Genomic DNA, 17,736 nt, shown 5'->3' on the forward strand with positions numbered 1-17,736 from the left:
AAAATAAGACTTCGCTCATTTAAGTTGTCACAACTGCTTCTCACCATTTTAAGACCATGTCAGAATTTGAGTTTTAATTTTAGGAAGACAAGAACCGTTCCTTAAAAATTTTTGACTCCCTCAACTGGAGTTGCAGCCGGCCAGAAATGTGGGGGACAATAAACAGCACTTTTTCAAATATATTAATGTCAAAAGGCAAATGCCCATTACAGGATGAGGATGGTCACCTCACAAACAGGAATAGAGACAAGGTAGAGGTGTTTAATTTCTTTGCCTCTGTCTTCAACACGAATGACAGACCAAGGCAGTCTCAGTGCCTTGAGCTGGAGGACCATGACTGTGAGAATGATCAGCTCTCAGTCAACCCTGAAATCATGCAAGATCTGCTGCTACAGCTGGATCCCTATGGGTCTGTTGGGGTCTGATGGGATTCATCCCAGAATACTCCAAATGCTGATTGATGTCATCACAAAAACCTCTCTCAATGATGTTTGAGCAGTCTGGGGAAACCAGAAAGGTCCCAGTTGATTGCAAGCTGGTGAACATTGTCCCAGTTTTCAAGAAGGAGAACCTGGAAACTACAGGCCTGTCAGTCTTGCTTTAGTGCATGGTGAAGTTATGATCACAGCCAGAATGGCTTCAGGAGAGGAAGGCCCTACTTATCCAACCTGATTTTCTTTTATTACAAGGTAACCTATCCAAGTGATCAAACTAATACAGTTTGTACAATTTTTGGATTTCAGTAAAGTCTCTGACAGAACCCTTCTGGACAAAATGTCCAGCACAAAGCTGGATAAATACATCACGCAGTGAGTGAGCAACTGGCTCATGGGTCAAGCACAGAGGGCAATAGTAAATAGGGTGACATCAGACTGGTGACCTGTAACTAGTGGGGTTCCCCAGGGCTCCATCTTGGGTCCTGTGCTCTTCACCATCTTCATAAATTACTTGCCCCCCACCACAGCCCCTGAAGACCCTAATACAGACCCAAAGTGGCTGGCACATTGGATATCCTGCCTGGTGGGGGTAGCCACAAGGGGCCAGAGAGCACTTAAAACCATGCAGCCATGGCATGGTCACAACCCTACCATCTTATTGTGGGTTCACCTTGGCTGAACACCAGGTGCCCACAGAGCCGCTCCACCCCTGTCCTTCCCAGCTGGACAGGGGAGAGAGTAAAGGTGGGGCAGAAGGAAAAGAAAAATAACACAAACCATGGGTTACGATATAGGCAGTTTATGCGAAAAGAAGGAAAACTAAAACAGTGTGTGCATGCACAAAGCAGAAGCTGGCAGTCAACCTCTACCTCCCACAAGCAGTGATGGTTAGCCACCCCTCCGAGAAGCAGAGCTACAGCAGAGCAATGGTCACCAGCAAGCAGCCATTACGAGAGAGAGAATGCCTCCCTCCCCACTCCTTTTATATCCGTGTTGGCATCATATGGTATGGAATATCCCCTTGTCAGTGTGGGTCAGCTGGCCTAACTTGTGTCCCCTTCTGGGATTTCAGCTCCCGTCTGAAGAAGGAATACTGTGCCCAGTAGTAACAAAAACATAGACCCATTATCAACACTCCTCTACCAATGCAAGGGTTACTATGGAAAAATAAATTCCAGCTCAGCCAGATCCACTACACATCCGGACACATGGAAGACGGAATTGCACAGAACTTCAGGTGGCAGCTATAATTCTCTCTTTTGCACTCTCTTTCTTCACTTCTTATTCTTCTCCTTATCTCCTTTCTTGATATTTGGGTAACTTAAAGCTGGATGGGTTGGACTTTGCTCAGTTGCATGGGTTAGCATGTGCTAAGCCAGTGCTTTGTCACAGAACCAATTAGGTTGGAAAAGACCTCTGAGATCATCAAGTCCAACATATGACCTAACACCACCTTATCAACGAAGTGGCAGGTCCAGTCTTTTCTTAAACACCTCCAGGGACGGTGAATTCACCACCTCCATGGGTAGCCCATTCCAATGCCCAATCACACTTTCTTAGTAGAACTTCTTCCTAATATATAACCTAAATCTCCCCTGGTGCAGTTTAAGACTATGCCCTTTTGTCCTACTGCTGGTTGCTTGGGAGAAGAGACTGACACCCACCTGACCACAACCTCCTTTCAGGTAGTTGTAGAGAGTATGAGGTTTCCACTGAGCCTCCTCTTCTCCAGGCTAAACAACCCCAGCTCTCTCAGTCCCTCCTTACAGGACTTATGCCCCAGACCCTTCGTCAGCCTCATTGCCTTTTTTCAGACATGATTCAGCACCTCAACATCCTTCCTGAACTGAAGGGCCCAGAACTGGACACAGTACTCAAGGTGTGGCCTCACCAGTGCCAGGCACAGATGAAGAATCACTTCCCTAGTCCTGCTGGCCACATTATTCCTGATAGGCCAAGACGCCACTGGCCTTCTTGGCCACCTGGTCACACTGCTGGCTGACGTTCAGCTGCTGTCAATCAGTACCTCCAGGTCCCCTTCTGCCTGACCACTCTCCAGCCCCTCTGTCACAAATCTATGGTGCTCCATGGGGTTGTTGTGGCCAAAGTGCAGGACCCAGCACTTGGTCTTGTTAAACCTCATCCTGTTGGATTTAGTCCATCTATCCAGCCTGTCCAAGTGTCTCTGCAGAGTCCTTCTACCTTCTAGCAGACCAACACTCCCTCACAACTTGATATCATCTTCAAATATGCTAATGGTAGACTCGACCACCTCATCCAAATCATCAGTGAAGATATTAAACAGGACTGGGCTCAACTCTGATACCTGGGGCCCATTGCCAAGTGCTTTATTTTGCCTGAATGTTTCCCTTTAAGCTTTTACCAAGTGCCCTTATTTTCTAAAGTTTGCCAGTAGAAGTGTGTTCTTTGACCTTCTGAGAAATATGTGCAGTGTTTTCTTCTGTATGCTCTCTCAAGGTATTAAAGAACTGAAGACCCTTGTAATAAATTTGATTGTTGACTTTTTGGAGCCTTTTAATTTTTTTAAAGTAAAACACCTTTGATAAACCGTAGCTTGAGCCTGGGCTCACACATGTGTCCTGGCAGGGGCATCAGGCACAGCATCACCAGCCAGCTGAGGGAGGGGATTGTCCCACTCTGCTCTGCACTGGGGTGGCCTCACCTTGAATATTGTGCAGTTTTGAGCACCTCAGTATTAGAAAGATATTAAGCTTTTAGCGAGTGTCCAAAGGAGAGCAGTAAAGATGATGAAGGGCCTTGAGGGGAAGCCGTATGAGGACTGGCTGAGGTGTCTTGGTTTGTTCAGCCTGGAGAGGAGGAGACTGAGGGGAGACCTCATTGCAGTTACAACTTCCTTGTGAGGGAAGAGGAGGGGCAGGCACTGATTTCTCTGTGGTGACCAGTGACAGGACCTGAGCGAATGGCCTGAAGTTGTGTCAGCGAGGTTCAGGCTGGATATTAGGAAAAGATTCTTCACCCAGAGGGTGGCTGGGCACTGGAAGGAAGTGGTCACAGTACCAAGCCCGGTAGAGTTTAAGAAGCATTTGGATGATATTCTCAGGCACATGCTGTGATCCTTGGAGATGGTCCTGTGCAGGGCTAAGGGCTGGACTCAATCCTTGTGGTTCCCTTCTAACTCAGCAGATTCTCTGATTCTGTGCAATTCCATGTAAATTTGAATTTAGAGCCATTTCCTCAGCTGTTCAATTCAATGACAAAACACTCATATGTGCAGGTATAACCAGAATCTTAACTACACTTCTGAGATTATAAGGATAACCTCCTCTAACTTCCTTAAACACTTCTGGCCCTTAATCTGTCACCCCAGTAATACGACACAGAGCTGCTTTGGTTGGATCAAGGATTAACAGTATCCAGCTTTGGGCAAGGAAAGAAAATTCAAAAGAGAACCAATGAAGCATTGCTCTTTTTGCTGAAACTGATAGAGATGGAAAATCCCAAGAACTATTATGGATCAAAAATCATCTGTCTGCTTTGCTACAGAATGCCAGCTTCCACTTTTTCAATATTTCATATTTTAATTCTGTTTAAATGAGATCTCACTATCTTTCCACTGATGCTGTAACTGAGGGTCTGGTGTCAGAAATTTCTATATAAGTAGCACAACACAAAGACTTCCTTTGCATATTAACTGCTTGCAGCAGTCAGGCAGACTACTGTGTTTCTTCTCAGACAACTATAAAGCATCATTTATAAATATAACCACACAGCTACCAGAATAGAGTCACTCTAAATGCTGCTATCATTTGCTTAAGCCTCAGATATTGGGGTGGTAAATAAAAGCACCATTTTGTCTTTGCCTCAAAGAGAAAGACTGTATGGCAAGCTGAGGAAGATTGCATGCAAAAAGACAACTTAATGGCTACTTATTCCCATCACAGAGAGAGGACTTTTTAAGGAAGAGTAAGTAAAATTATATGGGAAGAAATCCAAAAAGAATTAATATTTCATACAAGTTTTAAACAAATTAAGAACTTTAGAGCATTAAATACATGCTGATGCTTCAGGGTTTTTTGATTTTCAATTTTTACATTTTTATAGATTTTACAAGTACTTGTAACTGTAGTAAAATTCAGATTTAGTGTGTTAATAGTTCTAACAACTTAAGTTCAATATTTATGTATTCTAACCCCTATCCCATATCAATGCCTAAAATTCATTAGTTACGTAGACTTCTTTTCAAGGTAAAAAGCTGAGTATTTTGAAGCCTGTGCTGTGAGACATAAACATAAGCCAACAACCTCGAAGCCAGAACACTGGAAGACCTCCAGGTATCCCTGCACTCTACAAGGAAGGGAGGGTCCCACTCTCCCCCAGCTTCAAATCCTGACAGGGTGTGCCAGAGGTGGGATGATGCTGGACCGAAGAGATGCATAAAAAAGAGATTGGGTGAACAGTATTATAAAAACCATGGAAATCAAAGTTTGAAGGTGCACGTCATCATGTATTCCTGAAGGCCCTAAGCCTAGACATTAAAGAATCTACCTTTTTATCTTATCCCGCAATAACTTGGCTCAGAGTCCAGTCTTCTGCAGTCTCTCAAGGCATCACACAGAAATCAAAACAGCAATGACAAGGTCAGTACATACTAAGTGTAATACAATGATAGTTAAAAACTGTTGAGAACTCAAACAACTTTTAATCTACTTGTAAAACCAAAGACAAGATAATTTACAAAATTACACTCTGGCAACATAAAACATGATTCTCTGAATAAAATATGATTCTCATGATCTTTTCTACAAAGAGATTTTCTGAATAATTTCAGGGAAAATTAAGATAGCAGAAATATATTGGAAAAATGCACAGAAGTTGAGGATTACCTTGTTCAGTAAGACTAAAATTACAGTTCACAGTTTTTTCCATAGTAAGATTCAGGTACTGAAGAGGCATTCTTAGTAAGAATAAAATAAAAGAATAAACCACACATAACTCTGTTCCATCTATGTATGGTTTTGAACCTGTAGATGCTTAACAGGCATTAGGTAACCTTGTGAAACACATTTGCCCAAAACTTAAAGCAAGCAGACACTCAAGTGGAAACATGGGTAATCATCTGGTAAAAAGCAACTTACTACCTTCTTAGCAGAGGCATGAATTTCCACAATAGAAACAACAGTTCAACTCTAGTTACTTGGGTCCTTTTACAACAGAATATACCAATTTGGAACTAGTTCTGAGTTAACACAACCAGGTAATGGCAAATCTACTTTCACATATATCCCATCTATTCTCTTTGGAAGGTTGAAGACGCTGTATCAAGAGTTATTATCAAGCCAATACTTACTTACTCTCATTGGCAGAGACGACAGGAAACTAAATGCTATTGCTTGCCTTAAGTTAAATGGCAGATTGATCTACTGTAATAGCCTTTCTTTGGCTTTAGCAGCAGGAACAAAAAAACTGCATGTACATTAAAGAACTCTATTTAAAAGTTCCTTCACTTTTCTACAAAACAAGCATTTTGGGCTCCTTATAAAAACTGCTTTGGAGTTGCTGTGCATATCTACAGTAGCTACCACAAGAAGAAATTCACAGGAAAGTCCAGACAGAAAATCTAATATTTTTAGACCACTGGAGCAAAGATTGATTTCCTCCTGGGCTTGTCCTCAGATACGACAGTCAACATTAGAGATTTAGGGAATCATTTTACCCTATTAAGATAACTCATTGCCTTTAACATCTAACTCACACAACCTGGTATCTATAGGTAAGCAATGTATGGCTGAGCTTCGCGAACACAGATTTGGGAAGGGCTCTCCCCACGTGGGTGTGTTCAAGCCTGTGAAGTGGATTTTTTAGGTGAGGCACAGCATGAGCAGAACTGGCCCCACTCTTTGCTCCTCAGGTTCATCTGCCACAGTCGAACGAGCTTGGACAGTTACAGTGAAGTCCTCAGGACTAGAACCTACAGCACCCGGTATTGACAGGAGGTCTCCCATCCAAGTACTAACTGGGGCTGACCCTGCTGAGCTTCGAGATCTGATGGGATCAGGTGTCAGGGTGGCATTTAACTGCCATAGGTAAACAATATTTAAGGAATAAAGCCAGTCAGAGACAAGTTAGATTAGCAAAACCATTTGCTAGCATCTACTGATGCAAAATACAAAGCTGCATTACTCTATATATTTTACAAGAAGAATTGCAGAGTAGAATACAAAATATAGATCTATGAAGATCTGGTTCTCACATTTTCTTTCCCAAGTCTCTAAAACCATCAAAATGATTTGATAGAATCTGAACCAGAACTGATCTCACAAGTAAATACCAGTCTTTGTACACAACTCCCTATGAAAAAAGATCCACTTTAGTTAAATTCAACTAGGTATACCAAACTGCAACAAACCACTCAAATCAATGCCAGGCATATCCTCACAGAGCTGTAACAATGCCACTTTTCTATCCAAAATAAAAGAGACTGAAAAATCAACACAGAGAAAAATGTTTAAGTGAATGTTATTAACAGCAAAATCAAACAACTAGATACAGATTTCCAGAAGCGTAAACCTATGGCCATTGTTTCTAAGTAGCCATGTTCCCAAACTTTTACTACTGTATTCTTAATAGGAAAAAGTACCACTAATTCTAGATAATAACCAGTGTGGCACAAGATTTAGAAGAGGCTTCCCCTCAGGCATATATATTTATATGTATATACACACACCAGTATCATTCAAAAACTACAGTTGAAGTGTTTCAAGGAAGATGCTCTGTACAATTACCTGAAAGGAGGCTGTGGCCAAGCAGGGGTGGGTCTCTTCTTGCAAGTGACCAGAAATAGGTTTAGGTTAGATATTGGGAAGAAACTTTTTATGGTGAGAGTAATCAGGAATTGGAATAGGCTCCCAGGGAGGGGTTTAATTCATCATCCCTGGAGTTTTTTAAGGAGAGACTGGATTTGGCACTTAGGGCCATGGTCTAGTAAGCACGATGGTTGGATCAAAGGTTGGACTTGATGACCACAGAGGACTTTTCCAACCTGCTTAATTCTATGATTCTATAAGATTGAAAACTTCCACAAAACAACTCAAGGGTTTTCTTCAGTTCCTTAGGCACATTTTTTAAACAGCTGTACCTTCTAATCATTTTGAGAAATGAGAGTCTAACCCAGTGAAGAATCCTGTCAAGATACAAAATATGCTCATTCACTATTTTCAACTAGTGATATTAAGTAACAACACAATTTCTATCCCATTAGTGTTCTCTCCACTATCCTGCGCGGACTCCTGTACATAACGGTTATTACAGATGGAAGCAACACAATCCAAAATAAACTAACATCAACCTAACTTCTACACCACTATAAAAAGTGTCTCTGTATAATAGCTATGAACGCGGGAGAGCTATCTAGGAAGAAATCAAAGCTCTGCATGCCAATAATAAACAATCATGTCCAGCTCAGACATCCATAAAAAAATACAACTACTTTCTCATACAAGGAACGAGTGTGGGATAATATTCTCATAAAATAAGTATTTTAAAGTCATTCTGTCCTAGTTATAGCAGCTGGGATCAGCTTGTCTCTGTGCAGGTGTAACCGAAACTGTGTATTCTACACCCCCTCTGTCATTTCTCAAGAACTGCTAATAATGGACCATTTACAGCAGCTTCCCAGGGCACACCTGACACCTCAGGCTGCAAGCTGGGGGTCTTCACACCAATGACTCAGCTGTGATAACTCCCCTCTGAGGAGGCAATAGCACCTTCACATCCAGCCTGAGGGGTCATATCTGCTAAAGGGCCATCAACAATTCCAAAAACACCCCATGACTCACAGACTTAGATCACCCATTGCGGAACTCCCCGCGCTGGGGGAGGTACTGGGCACTCCCACCTGAACTTGAGCATATATAATCTTTGGGGTTTGGACTTGGGGTACTACTCATTGGATCCAGAGGAGGATGAGAACCTCAACAGGACTGTGCTTGCCACTCTCAACAAGGCTACAACCATTACCCTGGCCAACAGGTTTTCCTTTTCTTTTATTTTGTATTTGGGGGACCATGTGGCGCTCAGCATAGGGGCTAGCGAACACCATTCTGTTCATGTCCCAGGCTGCTGGGTTATATACCTAGGGTTTGTGAGTTCATTGTATTTATTGTAATCTTTATAGTAAACTGTAACTCTGACTTGTAATGTCTCTCATGTTGGGTTTATTTCTCTAGCAGGTTTACCTTTAAACCAGCACACACTCTTCCCTCTCCCAAGGGAAACAAGGGCCAGAGAAAAGTTACCTGAACAAACACCTAAGGCAGTCAAAGGAAGTAATCATTAACATGAAAAGTTCTCAACATGAACATATCAGATTCTCATTTCCTTTCGAGTGTCAGGAAACAATTCATTTTTTTCTCAGTTTTACCAGAGAGCAGACCTTACTACTACTCTAGGTAAGATGCAAGCAGAGGCTATGGCAAATCTGTACAATATAATTTGCTAAGACCATGGAAGTTTTAGCAATAAAGTTCAGTCCAAAGGTACTGTTGGATCTAGAATTGTTTTAGAAATCTGAGGATATCACTAGAATTCCCCTTCTCATGTGCTTCGTGGCACAAAAATGCAGCAAATTCTACAGAAAAACTTAAACCATTTTTGAACAGCATCAAGTGTTGTCATTGCGGGGTAAGTAACGTGTTGCTTCATCATGAAATTTAATGGCCAAGAAGTGACTGCCTCTCATTTCATTAGGAAAAAACATCCTTGCAGCAGTACATTAGGAGGTATAGCAATTTCCATTTGAAAATTTTCCTTGGATGATCTTGCATAATGTGTGATCCAAAGTTTTCCCATCAACATTAAGCAACTATTTCTTCCATATGCAAAAATGTCTAGAGCTGTCAACATGTAACTAAGTTACTATATTTCCTTTTTTTAATTCTTTAGAACTTTCACATTTGATGACAAATACTTCATCCCATATATCAACTTAATTAACCATCCATTTCTTAATTCTTGGGGACCTTAACTTTCTGAAAAATGTGAATGTAGTCAGTGCATAACAAAGGTTACTTCCCTGGAATGGTGTGCATGCAGTATTCCATGTCTATAAGTAGTTTTTATTAACACATACAGATTTACAAAACCTCTACTTACACAGGGATGTTTTCAAAGGCATCTTCAAAGTTCTCCTGCAAAAGAAAAAAAAAGATGCTTCAATCTAATGTGCACGTGTTTTGTAACACAGCAGAAAGTTAACATTACCAGCCAGCTCTTAATTTTGCATCATACAGTAATAATCAGAATATTCACGATCTACTGACTGTTTGTTAAGTTTCCAGTGCAAATCATTACAAAGATAGATTTCCTGTGGGTCTACTACCTCAATCTACTGTCAGTTAAATTAAACCACAGACCTTTTTCTTTTCAGACTCCACAACTTCCACCATGTACATCACAGAAGGCAATACAAATTCACGCCGCAGGAGTTTGTGCAGCATATCTGTTGTATTCAGGATACACTGGCTGAACAGTTTACCTACACATGAATGAAAAGGTATTCTATGCATATACCTGATATGCAGGTTGGCCAGAGTATACATAATAGCTCCACGATGCATTACAAATTGCATGCATATACAGTTAGCTCACACATTAATGGCAGTTGTGTCAACAGCTTGGTCCAGACATCTAGAAGATGGTTCTTTTCAGCTAGATGCAAAGCTCTTTCAACCTAAGTTCAAGTTTCAAATTAAAGGAAGATACACAAATATAAAAATGAGCAAAATGGCTTAGCTCAAAGGTCACCTATTACTGTATTCAGTTTCAAAAACTGGTCTGTAGAAGTGTGTAGCAAAGATAAGTGGGTAAACAGCCTTCCTTCACACATCCCTCTCCACACTGTACTTTTCAGCCTTTGGCAACTCTGGGAATTCCAGAGATAGTTTGGCCATCTGGTGGTTTTCAGTAGATCTCTGTTTCAAGTACCAATCCAGTCTCCTCAATCCCATGTAGACTTTGTTTAATTCATGAGTTCATAGAATTAGTAAGGAATTTCACAAGTCTGCCATCCATTTTGTGCAAAATAATTGCACAAAATTATTTCTACTTGAACCTGATTCCTACTGCCTTTGAATAAAAATCCCTAGCATTTTCTATTAAAAAGCAGTGAAGAATCAATTCATACTTGCTCTTTCCTTGACACTCATTATTTTGAGAGCCTTTGTTATATCATTCAACTCATCCCTTTTCCAAGCCAAAGACGTCTACCTTACTTAGTCTCTCTTCAAACAGAACTATTTCCTACTTACAACTGTGCTTTCTGCTCTTTCTATAAGAAATACTGGAAGCAGGATGGAACAGATTTTCAGCATACCTCAGAAAGATACCTGGAGAAGACTGATCCTCACCCCACTACAACCTCTTTTCAGTTAGTTGTACAGAGTCAGAAGGTCTCTCCTGAGCCTTCTTTTCTCCAGCCTAATCAACACCAGCTCCCTCAGTTCCGCCTCATGGGATTTGTGCTCCAGACCCTTCACCAGTTCCATTGCTCTTCTTTGGATACATCCCAGCACCCCAATGTCTTGAAATGAGGGGACTAAACTAGAATACAGTATTTCAGGTGTAGCCTCACCAATGCCAAGTACAGGAGGAGCTTAAAAAAACTTGGAAGAAGCCAATAAAATGATCCTCCTGATCTGAGAAGAACTGAACTGAGGTTCAAAAAGCTGAACAAAACCAAACAGGAACATCCTGAAAAGAAACCCTTTTATCTATGTCTCACGCCAGATACTGGTAGAAGTCACACCAGTCTTCTAATGAAGTCCTTCTCTAAAGGCTTGTTGTCTTCTTGAACCACTTCTAGAGATGAGAGGGGGAATTCAGTAAAATAAACAAACAAAACACAGCTTTTTGAGCACACTTCTCTTAAGAGAACAAACTTGACAAGCAAAAGTCAAGGTACTTTTAACTCTCAGGTACTTAATATAAGAACAGTAACAAGCAGAAGTTGACAGAGAGATGCAAAAGTATCTGTAACTTGAACCTCTTGCTGGCTTTTTCCAACCTTTGTACAAAAGCCACACCTAGAATACAAGAAGAAATGGAGAGAGAACTCACATTCTGGCTAAAAAAGTGCCTCCTCTGCTTTGCTTTCTCTGAATTTGAATACCTGGTTTTCACACTGGTCAAATGCATGTCTAAACATTTAGAAGAACAAAGTACAGCCTTGGTATTTTTCACCACATACCAAAGCATAGGGAATAGTCATGGCCTCTCATGAGATTCCTCAGGGGAGCTAAAAACATCATCAATGAAGGTGACCGCTATGCTAAAAAATAAAAAAAAAAAATTTTAAAAAAAAAACATAAAACCAAAAAACCACCAAACAGAAAAAAACAAACCCAAAACCATAACCAAAAAAAATCACAATAAACCAATTGGTCAGTTGTTTTTCTGAAGTTTCCCATGCTTTCCCACTCCCACTGCATGTAAATTGGGTACTACAATGCGTTGGAATTGATATGTAGGTCCTACTTCCACTGACTCACACAAGCATCCAGTTAGCTCTATAGACGCTGAGATTTCTTATATAACAGGGGAAAGGTAGAAGCACTAGAAGAGAAGCATAGCCATCTTCTACTCCATTCCATGCTCATAACAACAAAAAAGTTACATCATCATAAAGTGTAAAGAAAAAGACTAACTGAGGTACCTAGAACAGCTCCTCCCAGATTAAGTTCTAGGATTCAGGATATTCCTACCAAGATACAAAAGGTTTGCAAAATACTCAGAACATATTCACTTTTTTCCCAGTAGTCTGTTAAAATCTACCTGTAAATTAAGTCTGTTTGACAAAAAAAAAATGAGTGAAGTGTTACATAAAATACACAGCATCCTAAAGACCTCAACCTGTATTTAATATACAAATATGTATAGGTATACACATAACACATGTCAATATAAAAAGTAAAATCAAGTGATTGATAAAGTTTATCCATTCCTCAGAGTACAAAAGCAGACCAAAAACATGGCCCCATTTTTTCACATTCAGTTAAGCCTTCCATTTTCAAGTGCTCGTTCCAACGGTGCAAATTCCAGCTGACACAACTGAAACATCACAGCCAGTTTACAGAGGTGATTGCCCATTTCGGTCTACAGCAAAGCAGACTACTTCACTCAAGCAAAACAGTTTTATTTAGCACCAATGATGGACTGCACACAAGTTCCTTCAGCTACCTCAACAATATTTGTCCTGCACGCTTTAGCAGTTATCATAGAACACCCCTTCCATTATTTACATGGCAGAAGAGACTGAGGTCGACACAGTTCTCTGTTTATTTCCTTCACCTAACCCAGGTCTGTCCTGCTGCAAGTGCCAAAGGTCCTGCTTACAGTATGTCCATGCTATAACAGCCACACACATAGAACAGAAATCTTCAGGAAATGCAAACTGCACTTAAATCCACAAAATGGACAAAAAAGCATTTTCTCAGACTTTCTGTTCAGAAAAATAAATATATTATCATGTAATTCAATACTAAGAGAAACAGTTTAACAACTATAAGCCTCAGCACAATGATAGGTAGTGCTGCAAGCTGAGATTTTTATTACACCCTTTCCAGAGTACATGTCAATCCAACCATTTAAAACACACGAATATAAGTAAACCTGCCACTAGATGGCATGACAAAACTGACTCAGGCATTTTCACAGACCAGAAAATCACTGGCACAAGACTTAATGAAATAAAGCAGCCTCAAAATGTATCTTGGTAGGAATATCCTGAATCCTAGAACATAATCTGGGAGGAGCTGTTCTAGGTACCTCAGTTACAGTCTTTTTCTTTACACTTTACAATAATGTAACTTTGTTCTTGAATCACATGCTTCTATTTTTTTCTGATTGATAATTGTACTATTTCACATCTTTATGATGAATCCTTTTCACAACTCAGGCCGGCTTGAAAACAATTAAGTTTACACAATTTAGAGATAACTAACGTTTTGCAAAGCCAAGAAAGCCAAAGCCAGCAGAGAAATAAAGGAACACAGTGTGTTAATGCACAAAAACTGAAGAGCTCCTGAACTCTAGCAATGACACCAGAAACCATTTGCAGCAGAACACAATTCATCCCTCAAGTCTCATGAAGAACTACACATAAGGGAGACCCTTCAACTAATATAGGGCCTTTATCAGTGTCTACACTTTTGTTTTAATGCACTCATAGAAAGTAGAAACAATAGCTTGCCTTGATTATTACAGAAAACCCAATAATGTGAACACTACTTTCTCCACACTCAGAAGAAATCATTTAATTCTGAAAATATTTTAGACTATACCCTGTGACTGCTAAGTTGTTGTCTTATGTTTGCTGATTGTTTTCTCAAGCTAAGTGTATAAATACTGCCCTTTTCCATGTGAAGGAAGCAATTTGATCAGTCTAAACTATTCCCTTAAAATCCACATTTATGACAAGATATGACTACCAGGTAAAGTATTAACTATCTAGATTCTCCCCACTGATAACATAACTTCAGAAAACTAAGTCCAATAGTATCTAGGACCACCAGCCAAAATTTCAAGTCCGTACTGAACCACAGAATCACAGAAATCTGCTGAGTTGGAAGGGAATCAAAAGGATCATTGAGTCCAATTTCTGGCCCTGCACAGGACCATCCAAGAGTCGCACCGTGTGCCTGACAGTATCATCCAAATGCTTCTTGAACTCTGTCAGGCTTGGTGCTGTGACCACTTCCCTGGGGAGCCTGTTCCAGTGCCCAATCACCCTCTGGGGGAAGAATCTTTTCCTAATATCCAACCTAAACTTCCCCTGACACAACTTCAGGCCATTTCCTTGGGTGCTGTCACTGGCCACCCCACAAAAGAGATCAGTGCCTGTCCCTCCTCTTTGCCTCACAAGGAAGTTGTAACTGCAATGAGGTCACCCCTCAGCCTTCTCTTCTCCAGGCTAAACACATCAAGTGTCCTCAGTCACTCCTCATATGGCTTCCTCTCTAGGCCCTTCACCATCTTCACTGGCCTCCCTTAGACACTCCCTAATAGCTCAATAACTATCTTATATTGTGGCACCCAAAACTGAACACAATACTCAAGGTGAGGCCACCCCAGTGCAGAGCAGAGCGAGACAAACTCCTCCATCAACTGATTGGTGATACTTTCCCTGATGCCCCTCAGGACACGGTTGGCCCTCCTGGCTGCCAGGGCACTGCTGACTCATATTCAACTTGCCATCCACCAGGACCCACAGGTCCCTTTCTGCAGCACTCTCCTTCCCCATCTGTATGAACATCTCCTTCCCCAGTCTGTACACACCTCCCAGGTTGCCCCATCCCAGGTGCAGAACCCAGCACTTTCCCCTGTTGACCTTCATATGGTTGGTGATTGCTCTGAAATATCGAGGTCTCCCTGCAGGGCCTCCCTGCCTTCCAGGGAGACAACAGCTCCTCTCAGCTTTGTGTCCTCTGTAAACTTACTTTATTTTTGTTTTCCATTATGCAACTATGTGAATATTCACTTCTCTTTAGCCTTAGCCAGGACTGCATTTGTTATAGTTTGGGATTATTATGTAAATTCTCTCCCCTGCCACTAACTGCCCATGCCAGCAGTTAACAAAAAGAAGTAGTTAACTACTGATCACTTAGATGGGGGCAGGTTGTCTCTTTTGGTTTTGGGGACATTTTTCCATTCTTAGCTGGCTGAAGTGGGAGCGGTGTGTGTGCTGCCGAGGAGGGAAGCTGTTCTTTTTTCTCCTGCTCCTGCTGCTGGCTACTGCTGGGGCTTCTTGCTGAGCCGCTGCTTTTTCTCCTCACCATGCCTGTTCTCCTGGTTCCTGCATCTGGGGTCCCGACCTCTACTCCAGTCTCACCACCACCTGCACCGTCACGGCCTGCCTGCCCTGGCTGGGGCAGCGACCCGGGAGAGAGAAGTTTGCATCTGCTTTCCAGGACACGTGGCGGTTCCCCACTTTCAGCTTCCTTTTCTTCATTTGGGACAAGAGACACAGAGTTCATCTGGGAACTCACCCTGGTGCCAGCCGGGCTGTGACACTGATACTGCCATACAGTATAACTCTTCTCCCGAAGGAAACTTCTTGTTGTGGGGGTTTGTTGTTGTGGGGGTTGTTGTTTTGTTTTTTTCTCTGTGGCACTGGGGAAGCGGTTTGCCCTGGTCTGCTTATAGTTATACCTATACCTATATATAGAGATATATATATATATAGTTATACCTATATATATATATACACACCCCTATATATATATATGTATATATATCAGTTAGGGACAGCTATCCTTCTTGTATTAAAATTCCTTTTCTTAAATTTGCTAAAGAGTGGCATGATTATTGTGGAGAAGGCCCCTTCCCCCACTTGTGGGTAAACAAACCAAGACAACATTAAAAATGATTCAAAGAAAATGGTGGCTAATTTCAAATTCCAGGCCCAGAGGAGTGACAATTTAAAATCACTGTGCATTTAAAATTTTCTAGTCATTACAGCCATATGAATACTTCCAAGAATATTATTCAAGGGTATCAAACAACAACATGCTCTCTCTGCCCTTAATTGATTTGACTGAACTGAGAACTGCCACCAGAGGCTGGAAAATATGAAAACAAAGCAACAAAATTAGTAAAACTCTTAAATATGCAGCTACATGGAAGCATAGCTGTCTAGAAATCCATTGTCAGTTCTCTACTCAAGTACTTTGCATTTGTATCATAGAAAAACTGAGATTCTCTCAGTCAAGTAGACACTGAAACTTTAACCAAGGAATTGCTAGAATAGCTCAGAGCTACTGTCACAGCAAGCAACAGGAAACAAAGACCTCAGTTACCATAAACTGGTCAAAGTGGCACCAATCTCAGGTAAAACAAAGAGAAACAAAAAAAAACCTTAACACCAAACAAAATAAATCTATGAAAACTTGATTTAATTACAAATTAGAGTACAGTTGACACTATTGAAAAAAATGGTGATCTGAAAGTACTGAAAACCTGTCTTGGTTGAAGGCAACATAAAGACTAACCCTTCAGACTTGACAAGCCATTTTTACTTGCTAAACCCATTTAATTATTAAGAGGTACCTGATAAAACATACACTAAGCTAAAAAGAAGCTGAGTGAACAAAAAGAAAATCAGTTGTCAGTGGAAGTCCATAATTAAATTGTTTCTAATAGAATTTCTCCAAGGCTTCTTTCCTTTCAAAAGAATTTCTCTCAAAACATACACAATGTTAACAAAATGTTCAGCCATAAAGAATTTGTGAAATACAAATCAGAATACACTCCCTTTAAGTGACTGGGACAATGGAGTAAATCAATCTCAAACAAGGAGATGTGCAGGTAAACTCAAAAAAATCATACACACAGATCAAGGTTGTATGGAAAGTAACCACACTAAGATGAAAAGATCGTTTTCACAAGAAATTAAATGCAAATTCATATTGTTAGGGCAATCCTTAACTTGCTATTTTCTATTTTTGCAATTAATTTTTAACATCCAATACCAAGATGACGAAAACTGTAAAATTCTGTCCTTTCCTGGAGTTCAGTTTTCTTGACTATTGATAAATATGTAAGAAAACAGAAAAAAATCCCATGCAAATAGTGCAACAGCTACTACACCAGACATTGCTCTCCCTCACCCTCCAAACCAACCCACTTGTTGCAAAATGTGTAATAGATCAAGATTATCTTAAGTTTAGGATATGCTTTGATGTTTAATCATTGTATATTTTCAAGACTAATCTGCAGGAAAGATGACAAACAGATAGCACCTAACGTCACTTAGGCAGTAAAAAGACAACGACAGACAGAAGATAAAGAGTATCCACTATTCTAACCTAAGGTAAAATCAAAATTCAGTCATGGAGGACAAGACTGGGTAGAACACTGTCCTGGCCACAGGAAGATCCACAGGCCTGCTGTTGGTTCCAACCAAACAGGCACAGCAAGCAGCGGAGTAAGTCATACCAGACCAATACCAAAATTGTTATTACTAACTGGAATAATAGGATTGGTTGAAGGAAATTGTTACAAGTGCTATCGAAATGTATATTACAAAGAATGAATAGTGCATACCTTTAAATCTCATACCCATATTAATCAGGGTGACAGAAGTGAGCCGACAACCTGTGTAGGTTACAAACTACATTCGCTAGCAAAAAAATCTTAAGTCTAACAATGGAGGGGAGTCTGGTCTTGAGTGTCCACAGGGAGAAGAATGGCTATGCTGGGACATCATCTGTGAGGTCCACAAGGGTGAAACAACAGACCTGATAAAGGAAGTAGTAGCCATGGTGAA

The 17,736-nt window shown here is 40.7% G+C and overlaps 1 protein-coding gene across 3 annotated transcripts in view; it reads right to left on the reverse strand.

Moving 5' to 3' along the window:
- TTC39B (tetratricopeptide repeat domain 39B) overlaps window positions 1–17,736 on the reverse strand; it is a 77,712-nt gene that overhangs the window by 38,453 nt on the left and 21,523 nt on the right. For 2 of the 3 annotated variants that reach the window (XM_071579846.1, XM_071579848.1), the window contains one exon: window positions 9,570–9,604. In XM_071579846.1, the coding sequence (XP_071435947.1) occupies window positions 9,570–9,604 (35 nt within the window). Of the gene's footprint in view, window positions 1–9,569; window positions 9,605–11,661; window positions 11,743–17,736 lie in introns of all 3 variants that reach the window. The other variant, XM_071579847.1, reaches the window with a different exon arrangement.

The sequence above is a fragment of the Pithys albifrons genome, chromosome Z (assembly GCF_047495875.1).
Source record: "Pithys albifrons albifrons isolate INPA30051 chromosome Z, PitAlb_v1, whole genome shotgun sequence".
NCBI lineage: Eukaryota > Metazoa > Chordata > Aves > Passeriformes > Thamnophilidae > Pithys > Pithys albifrons.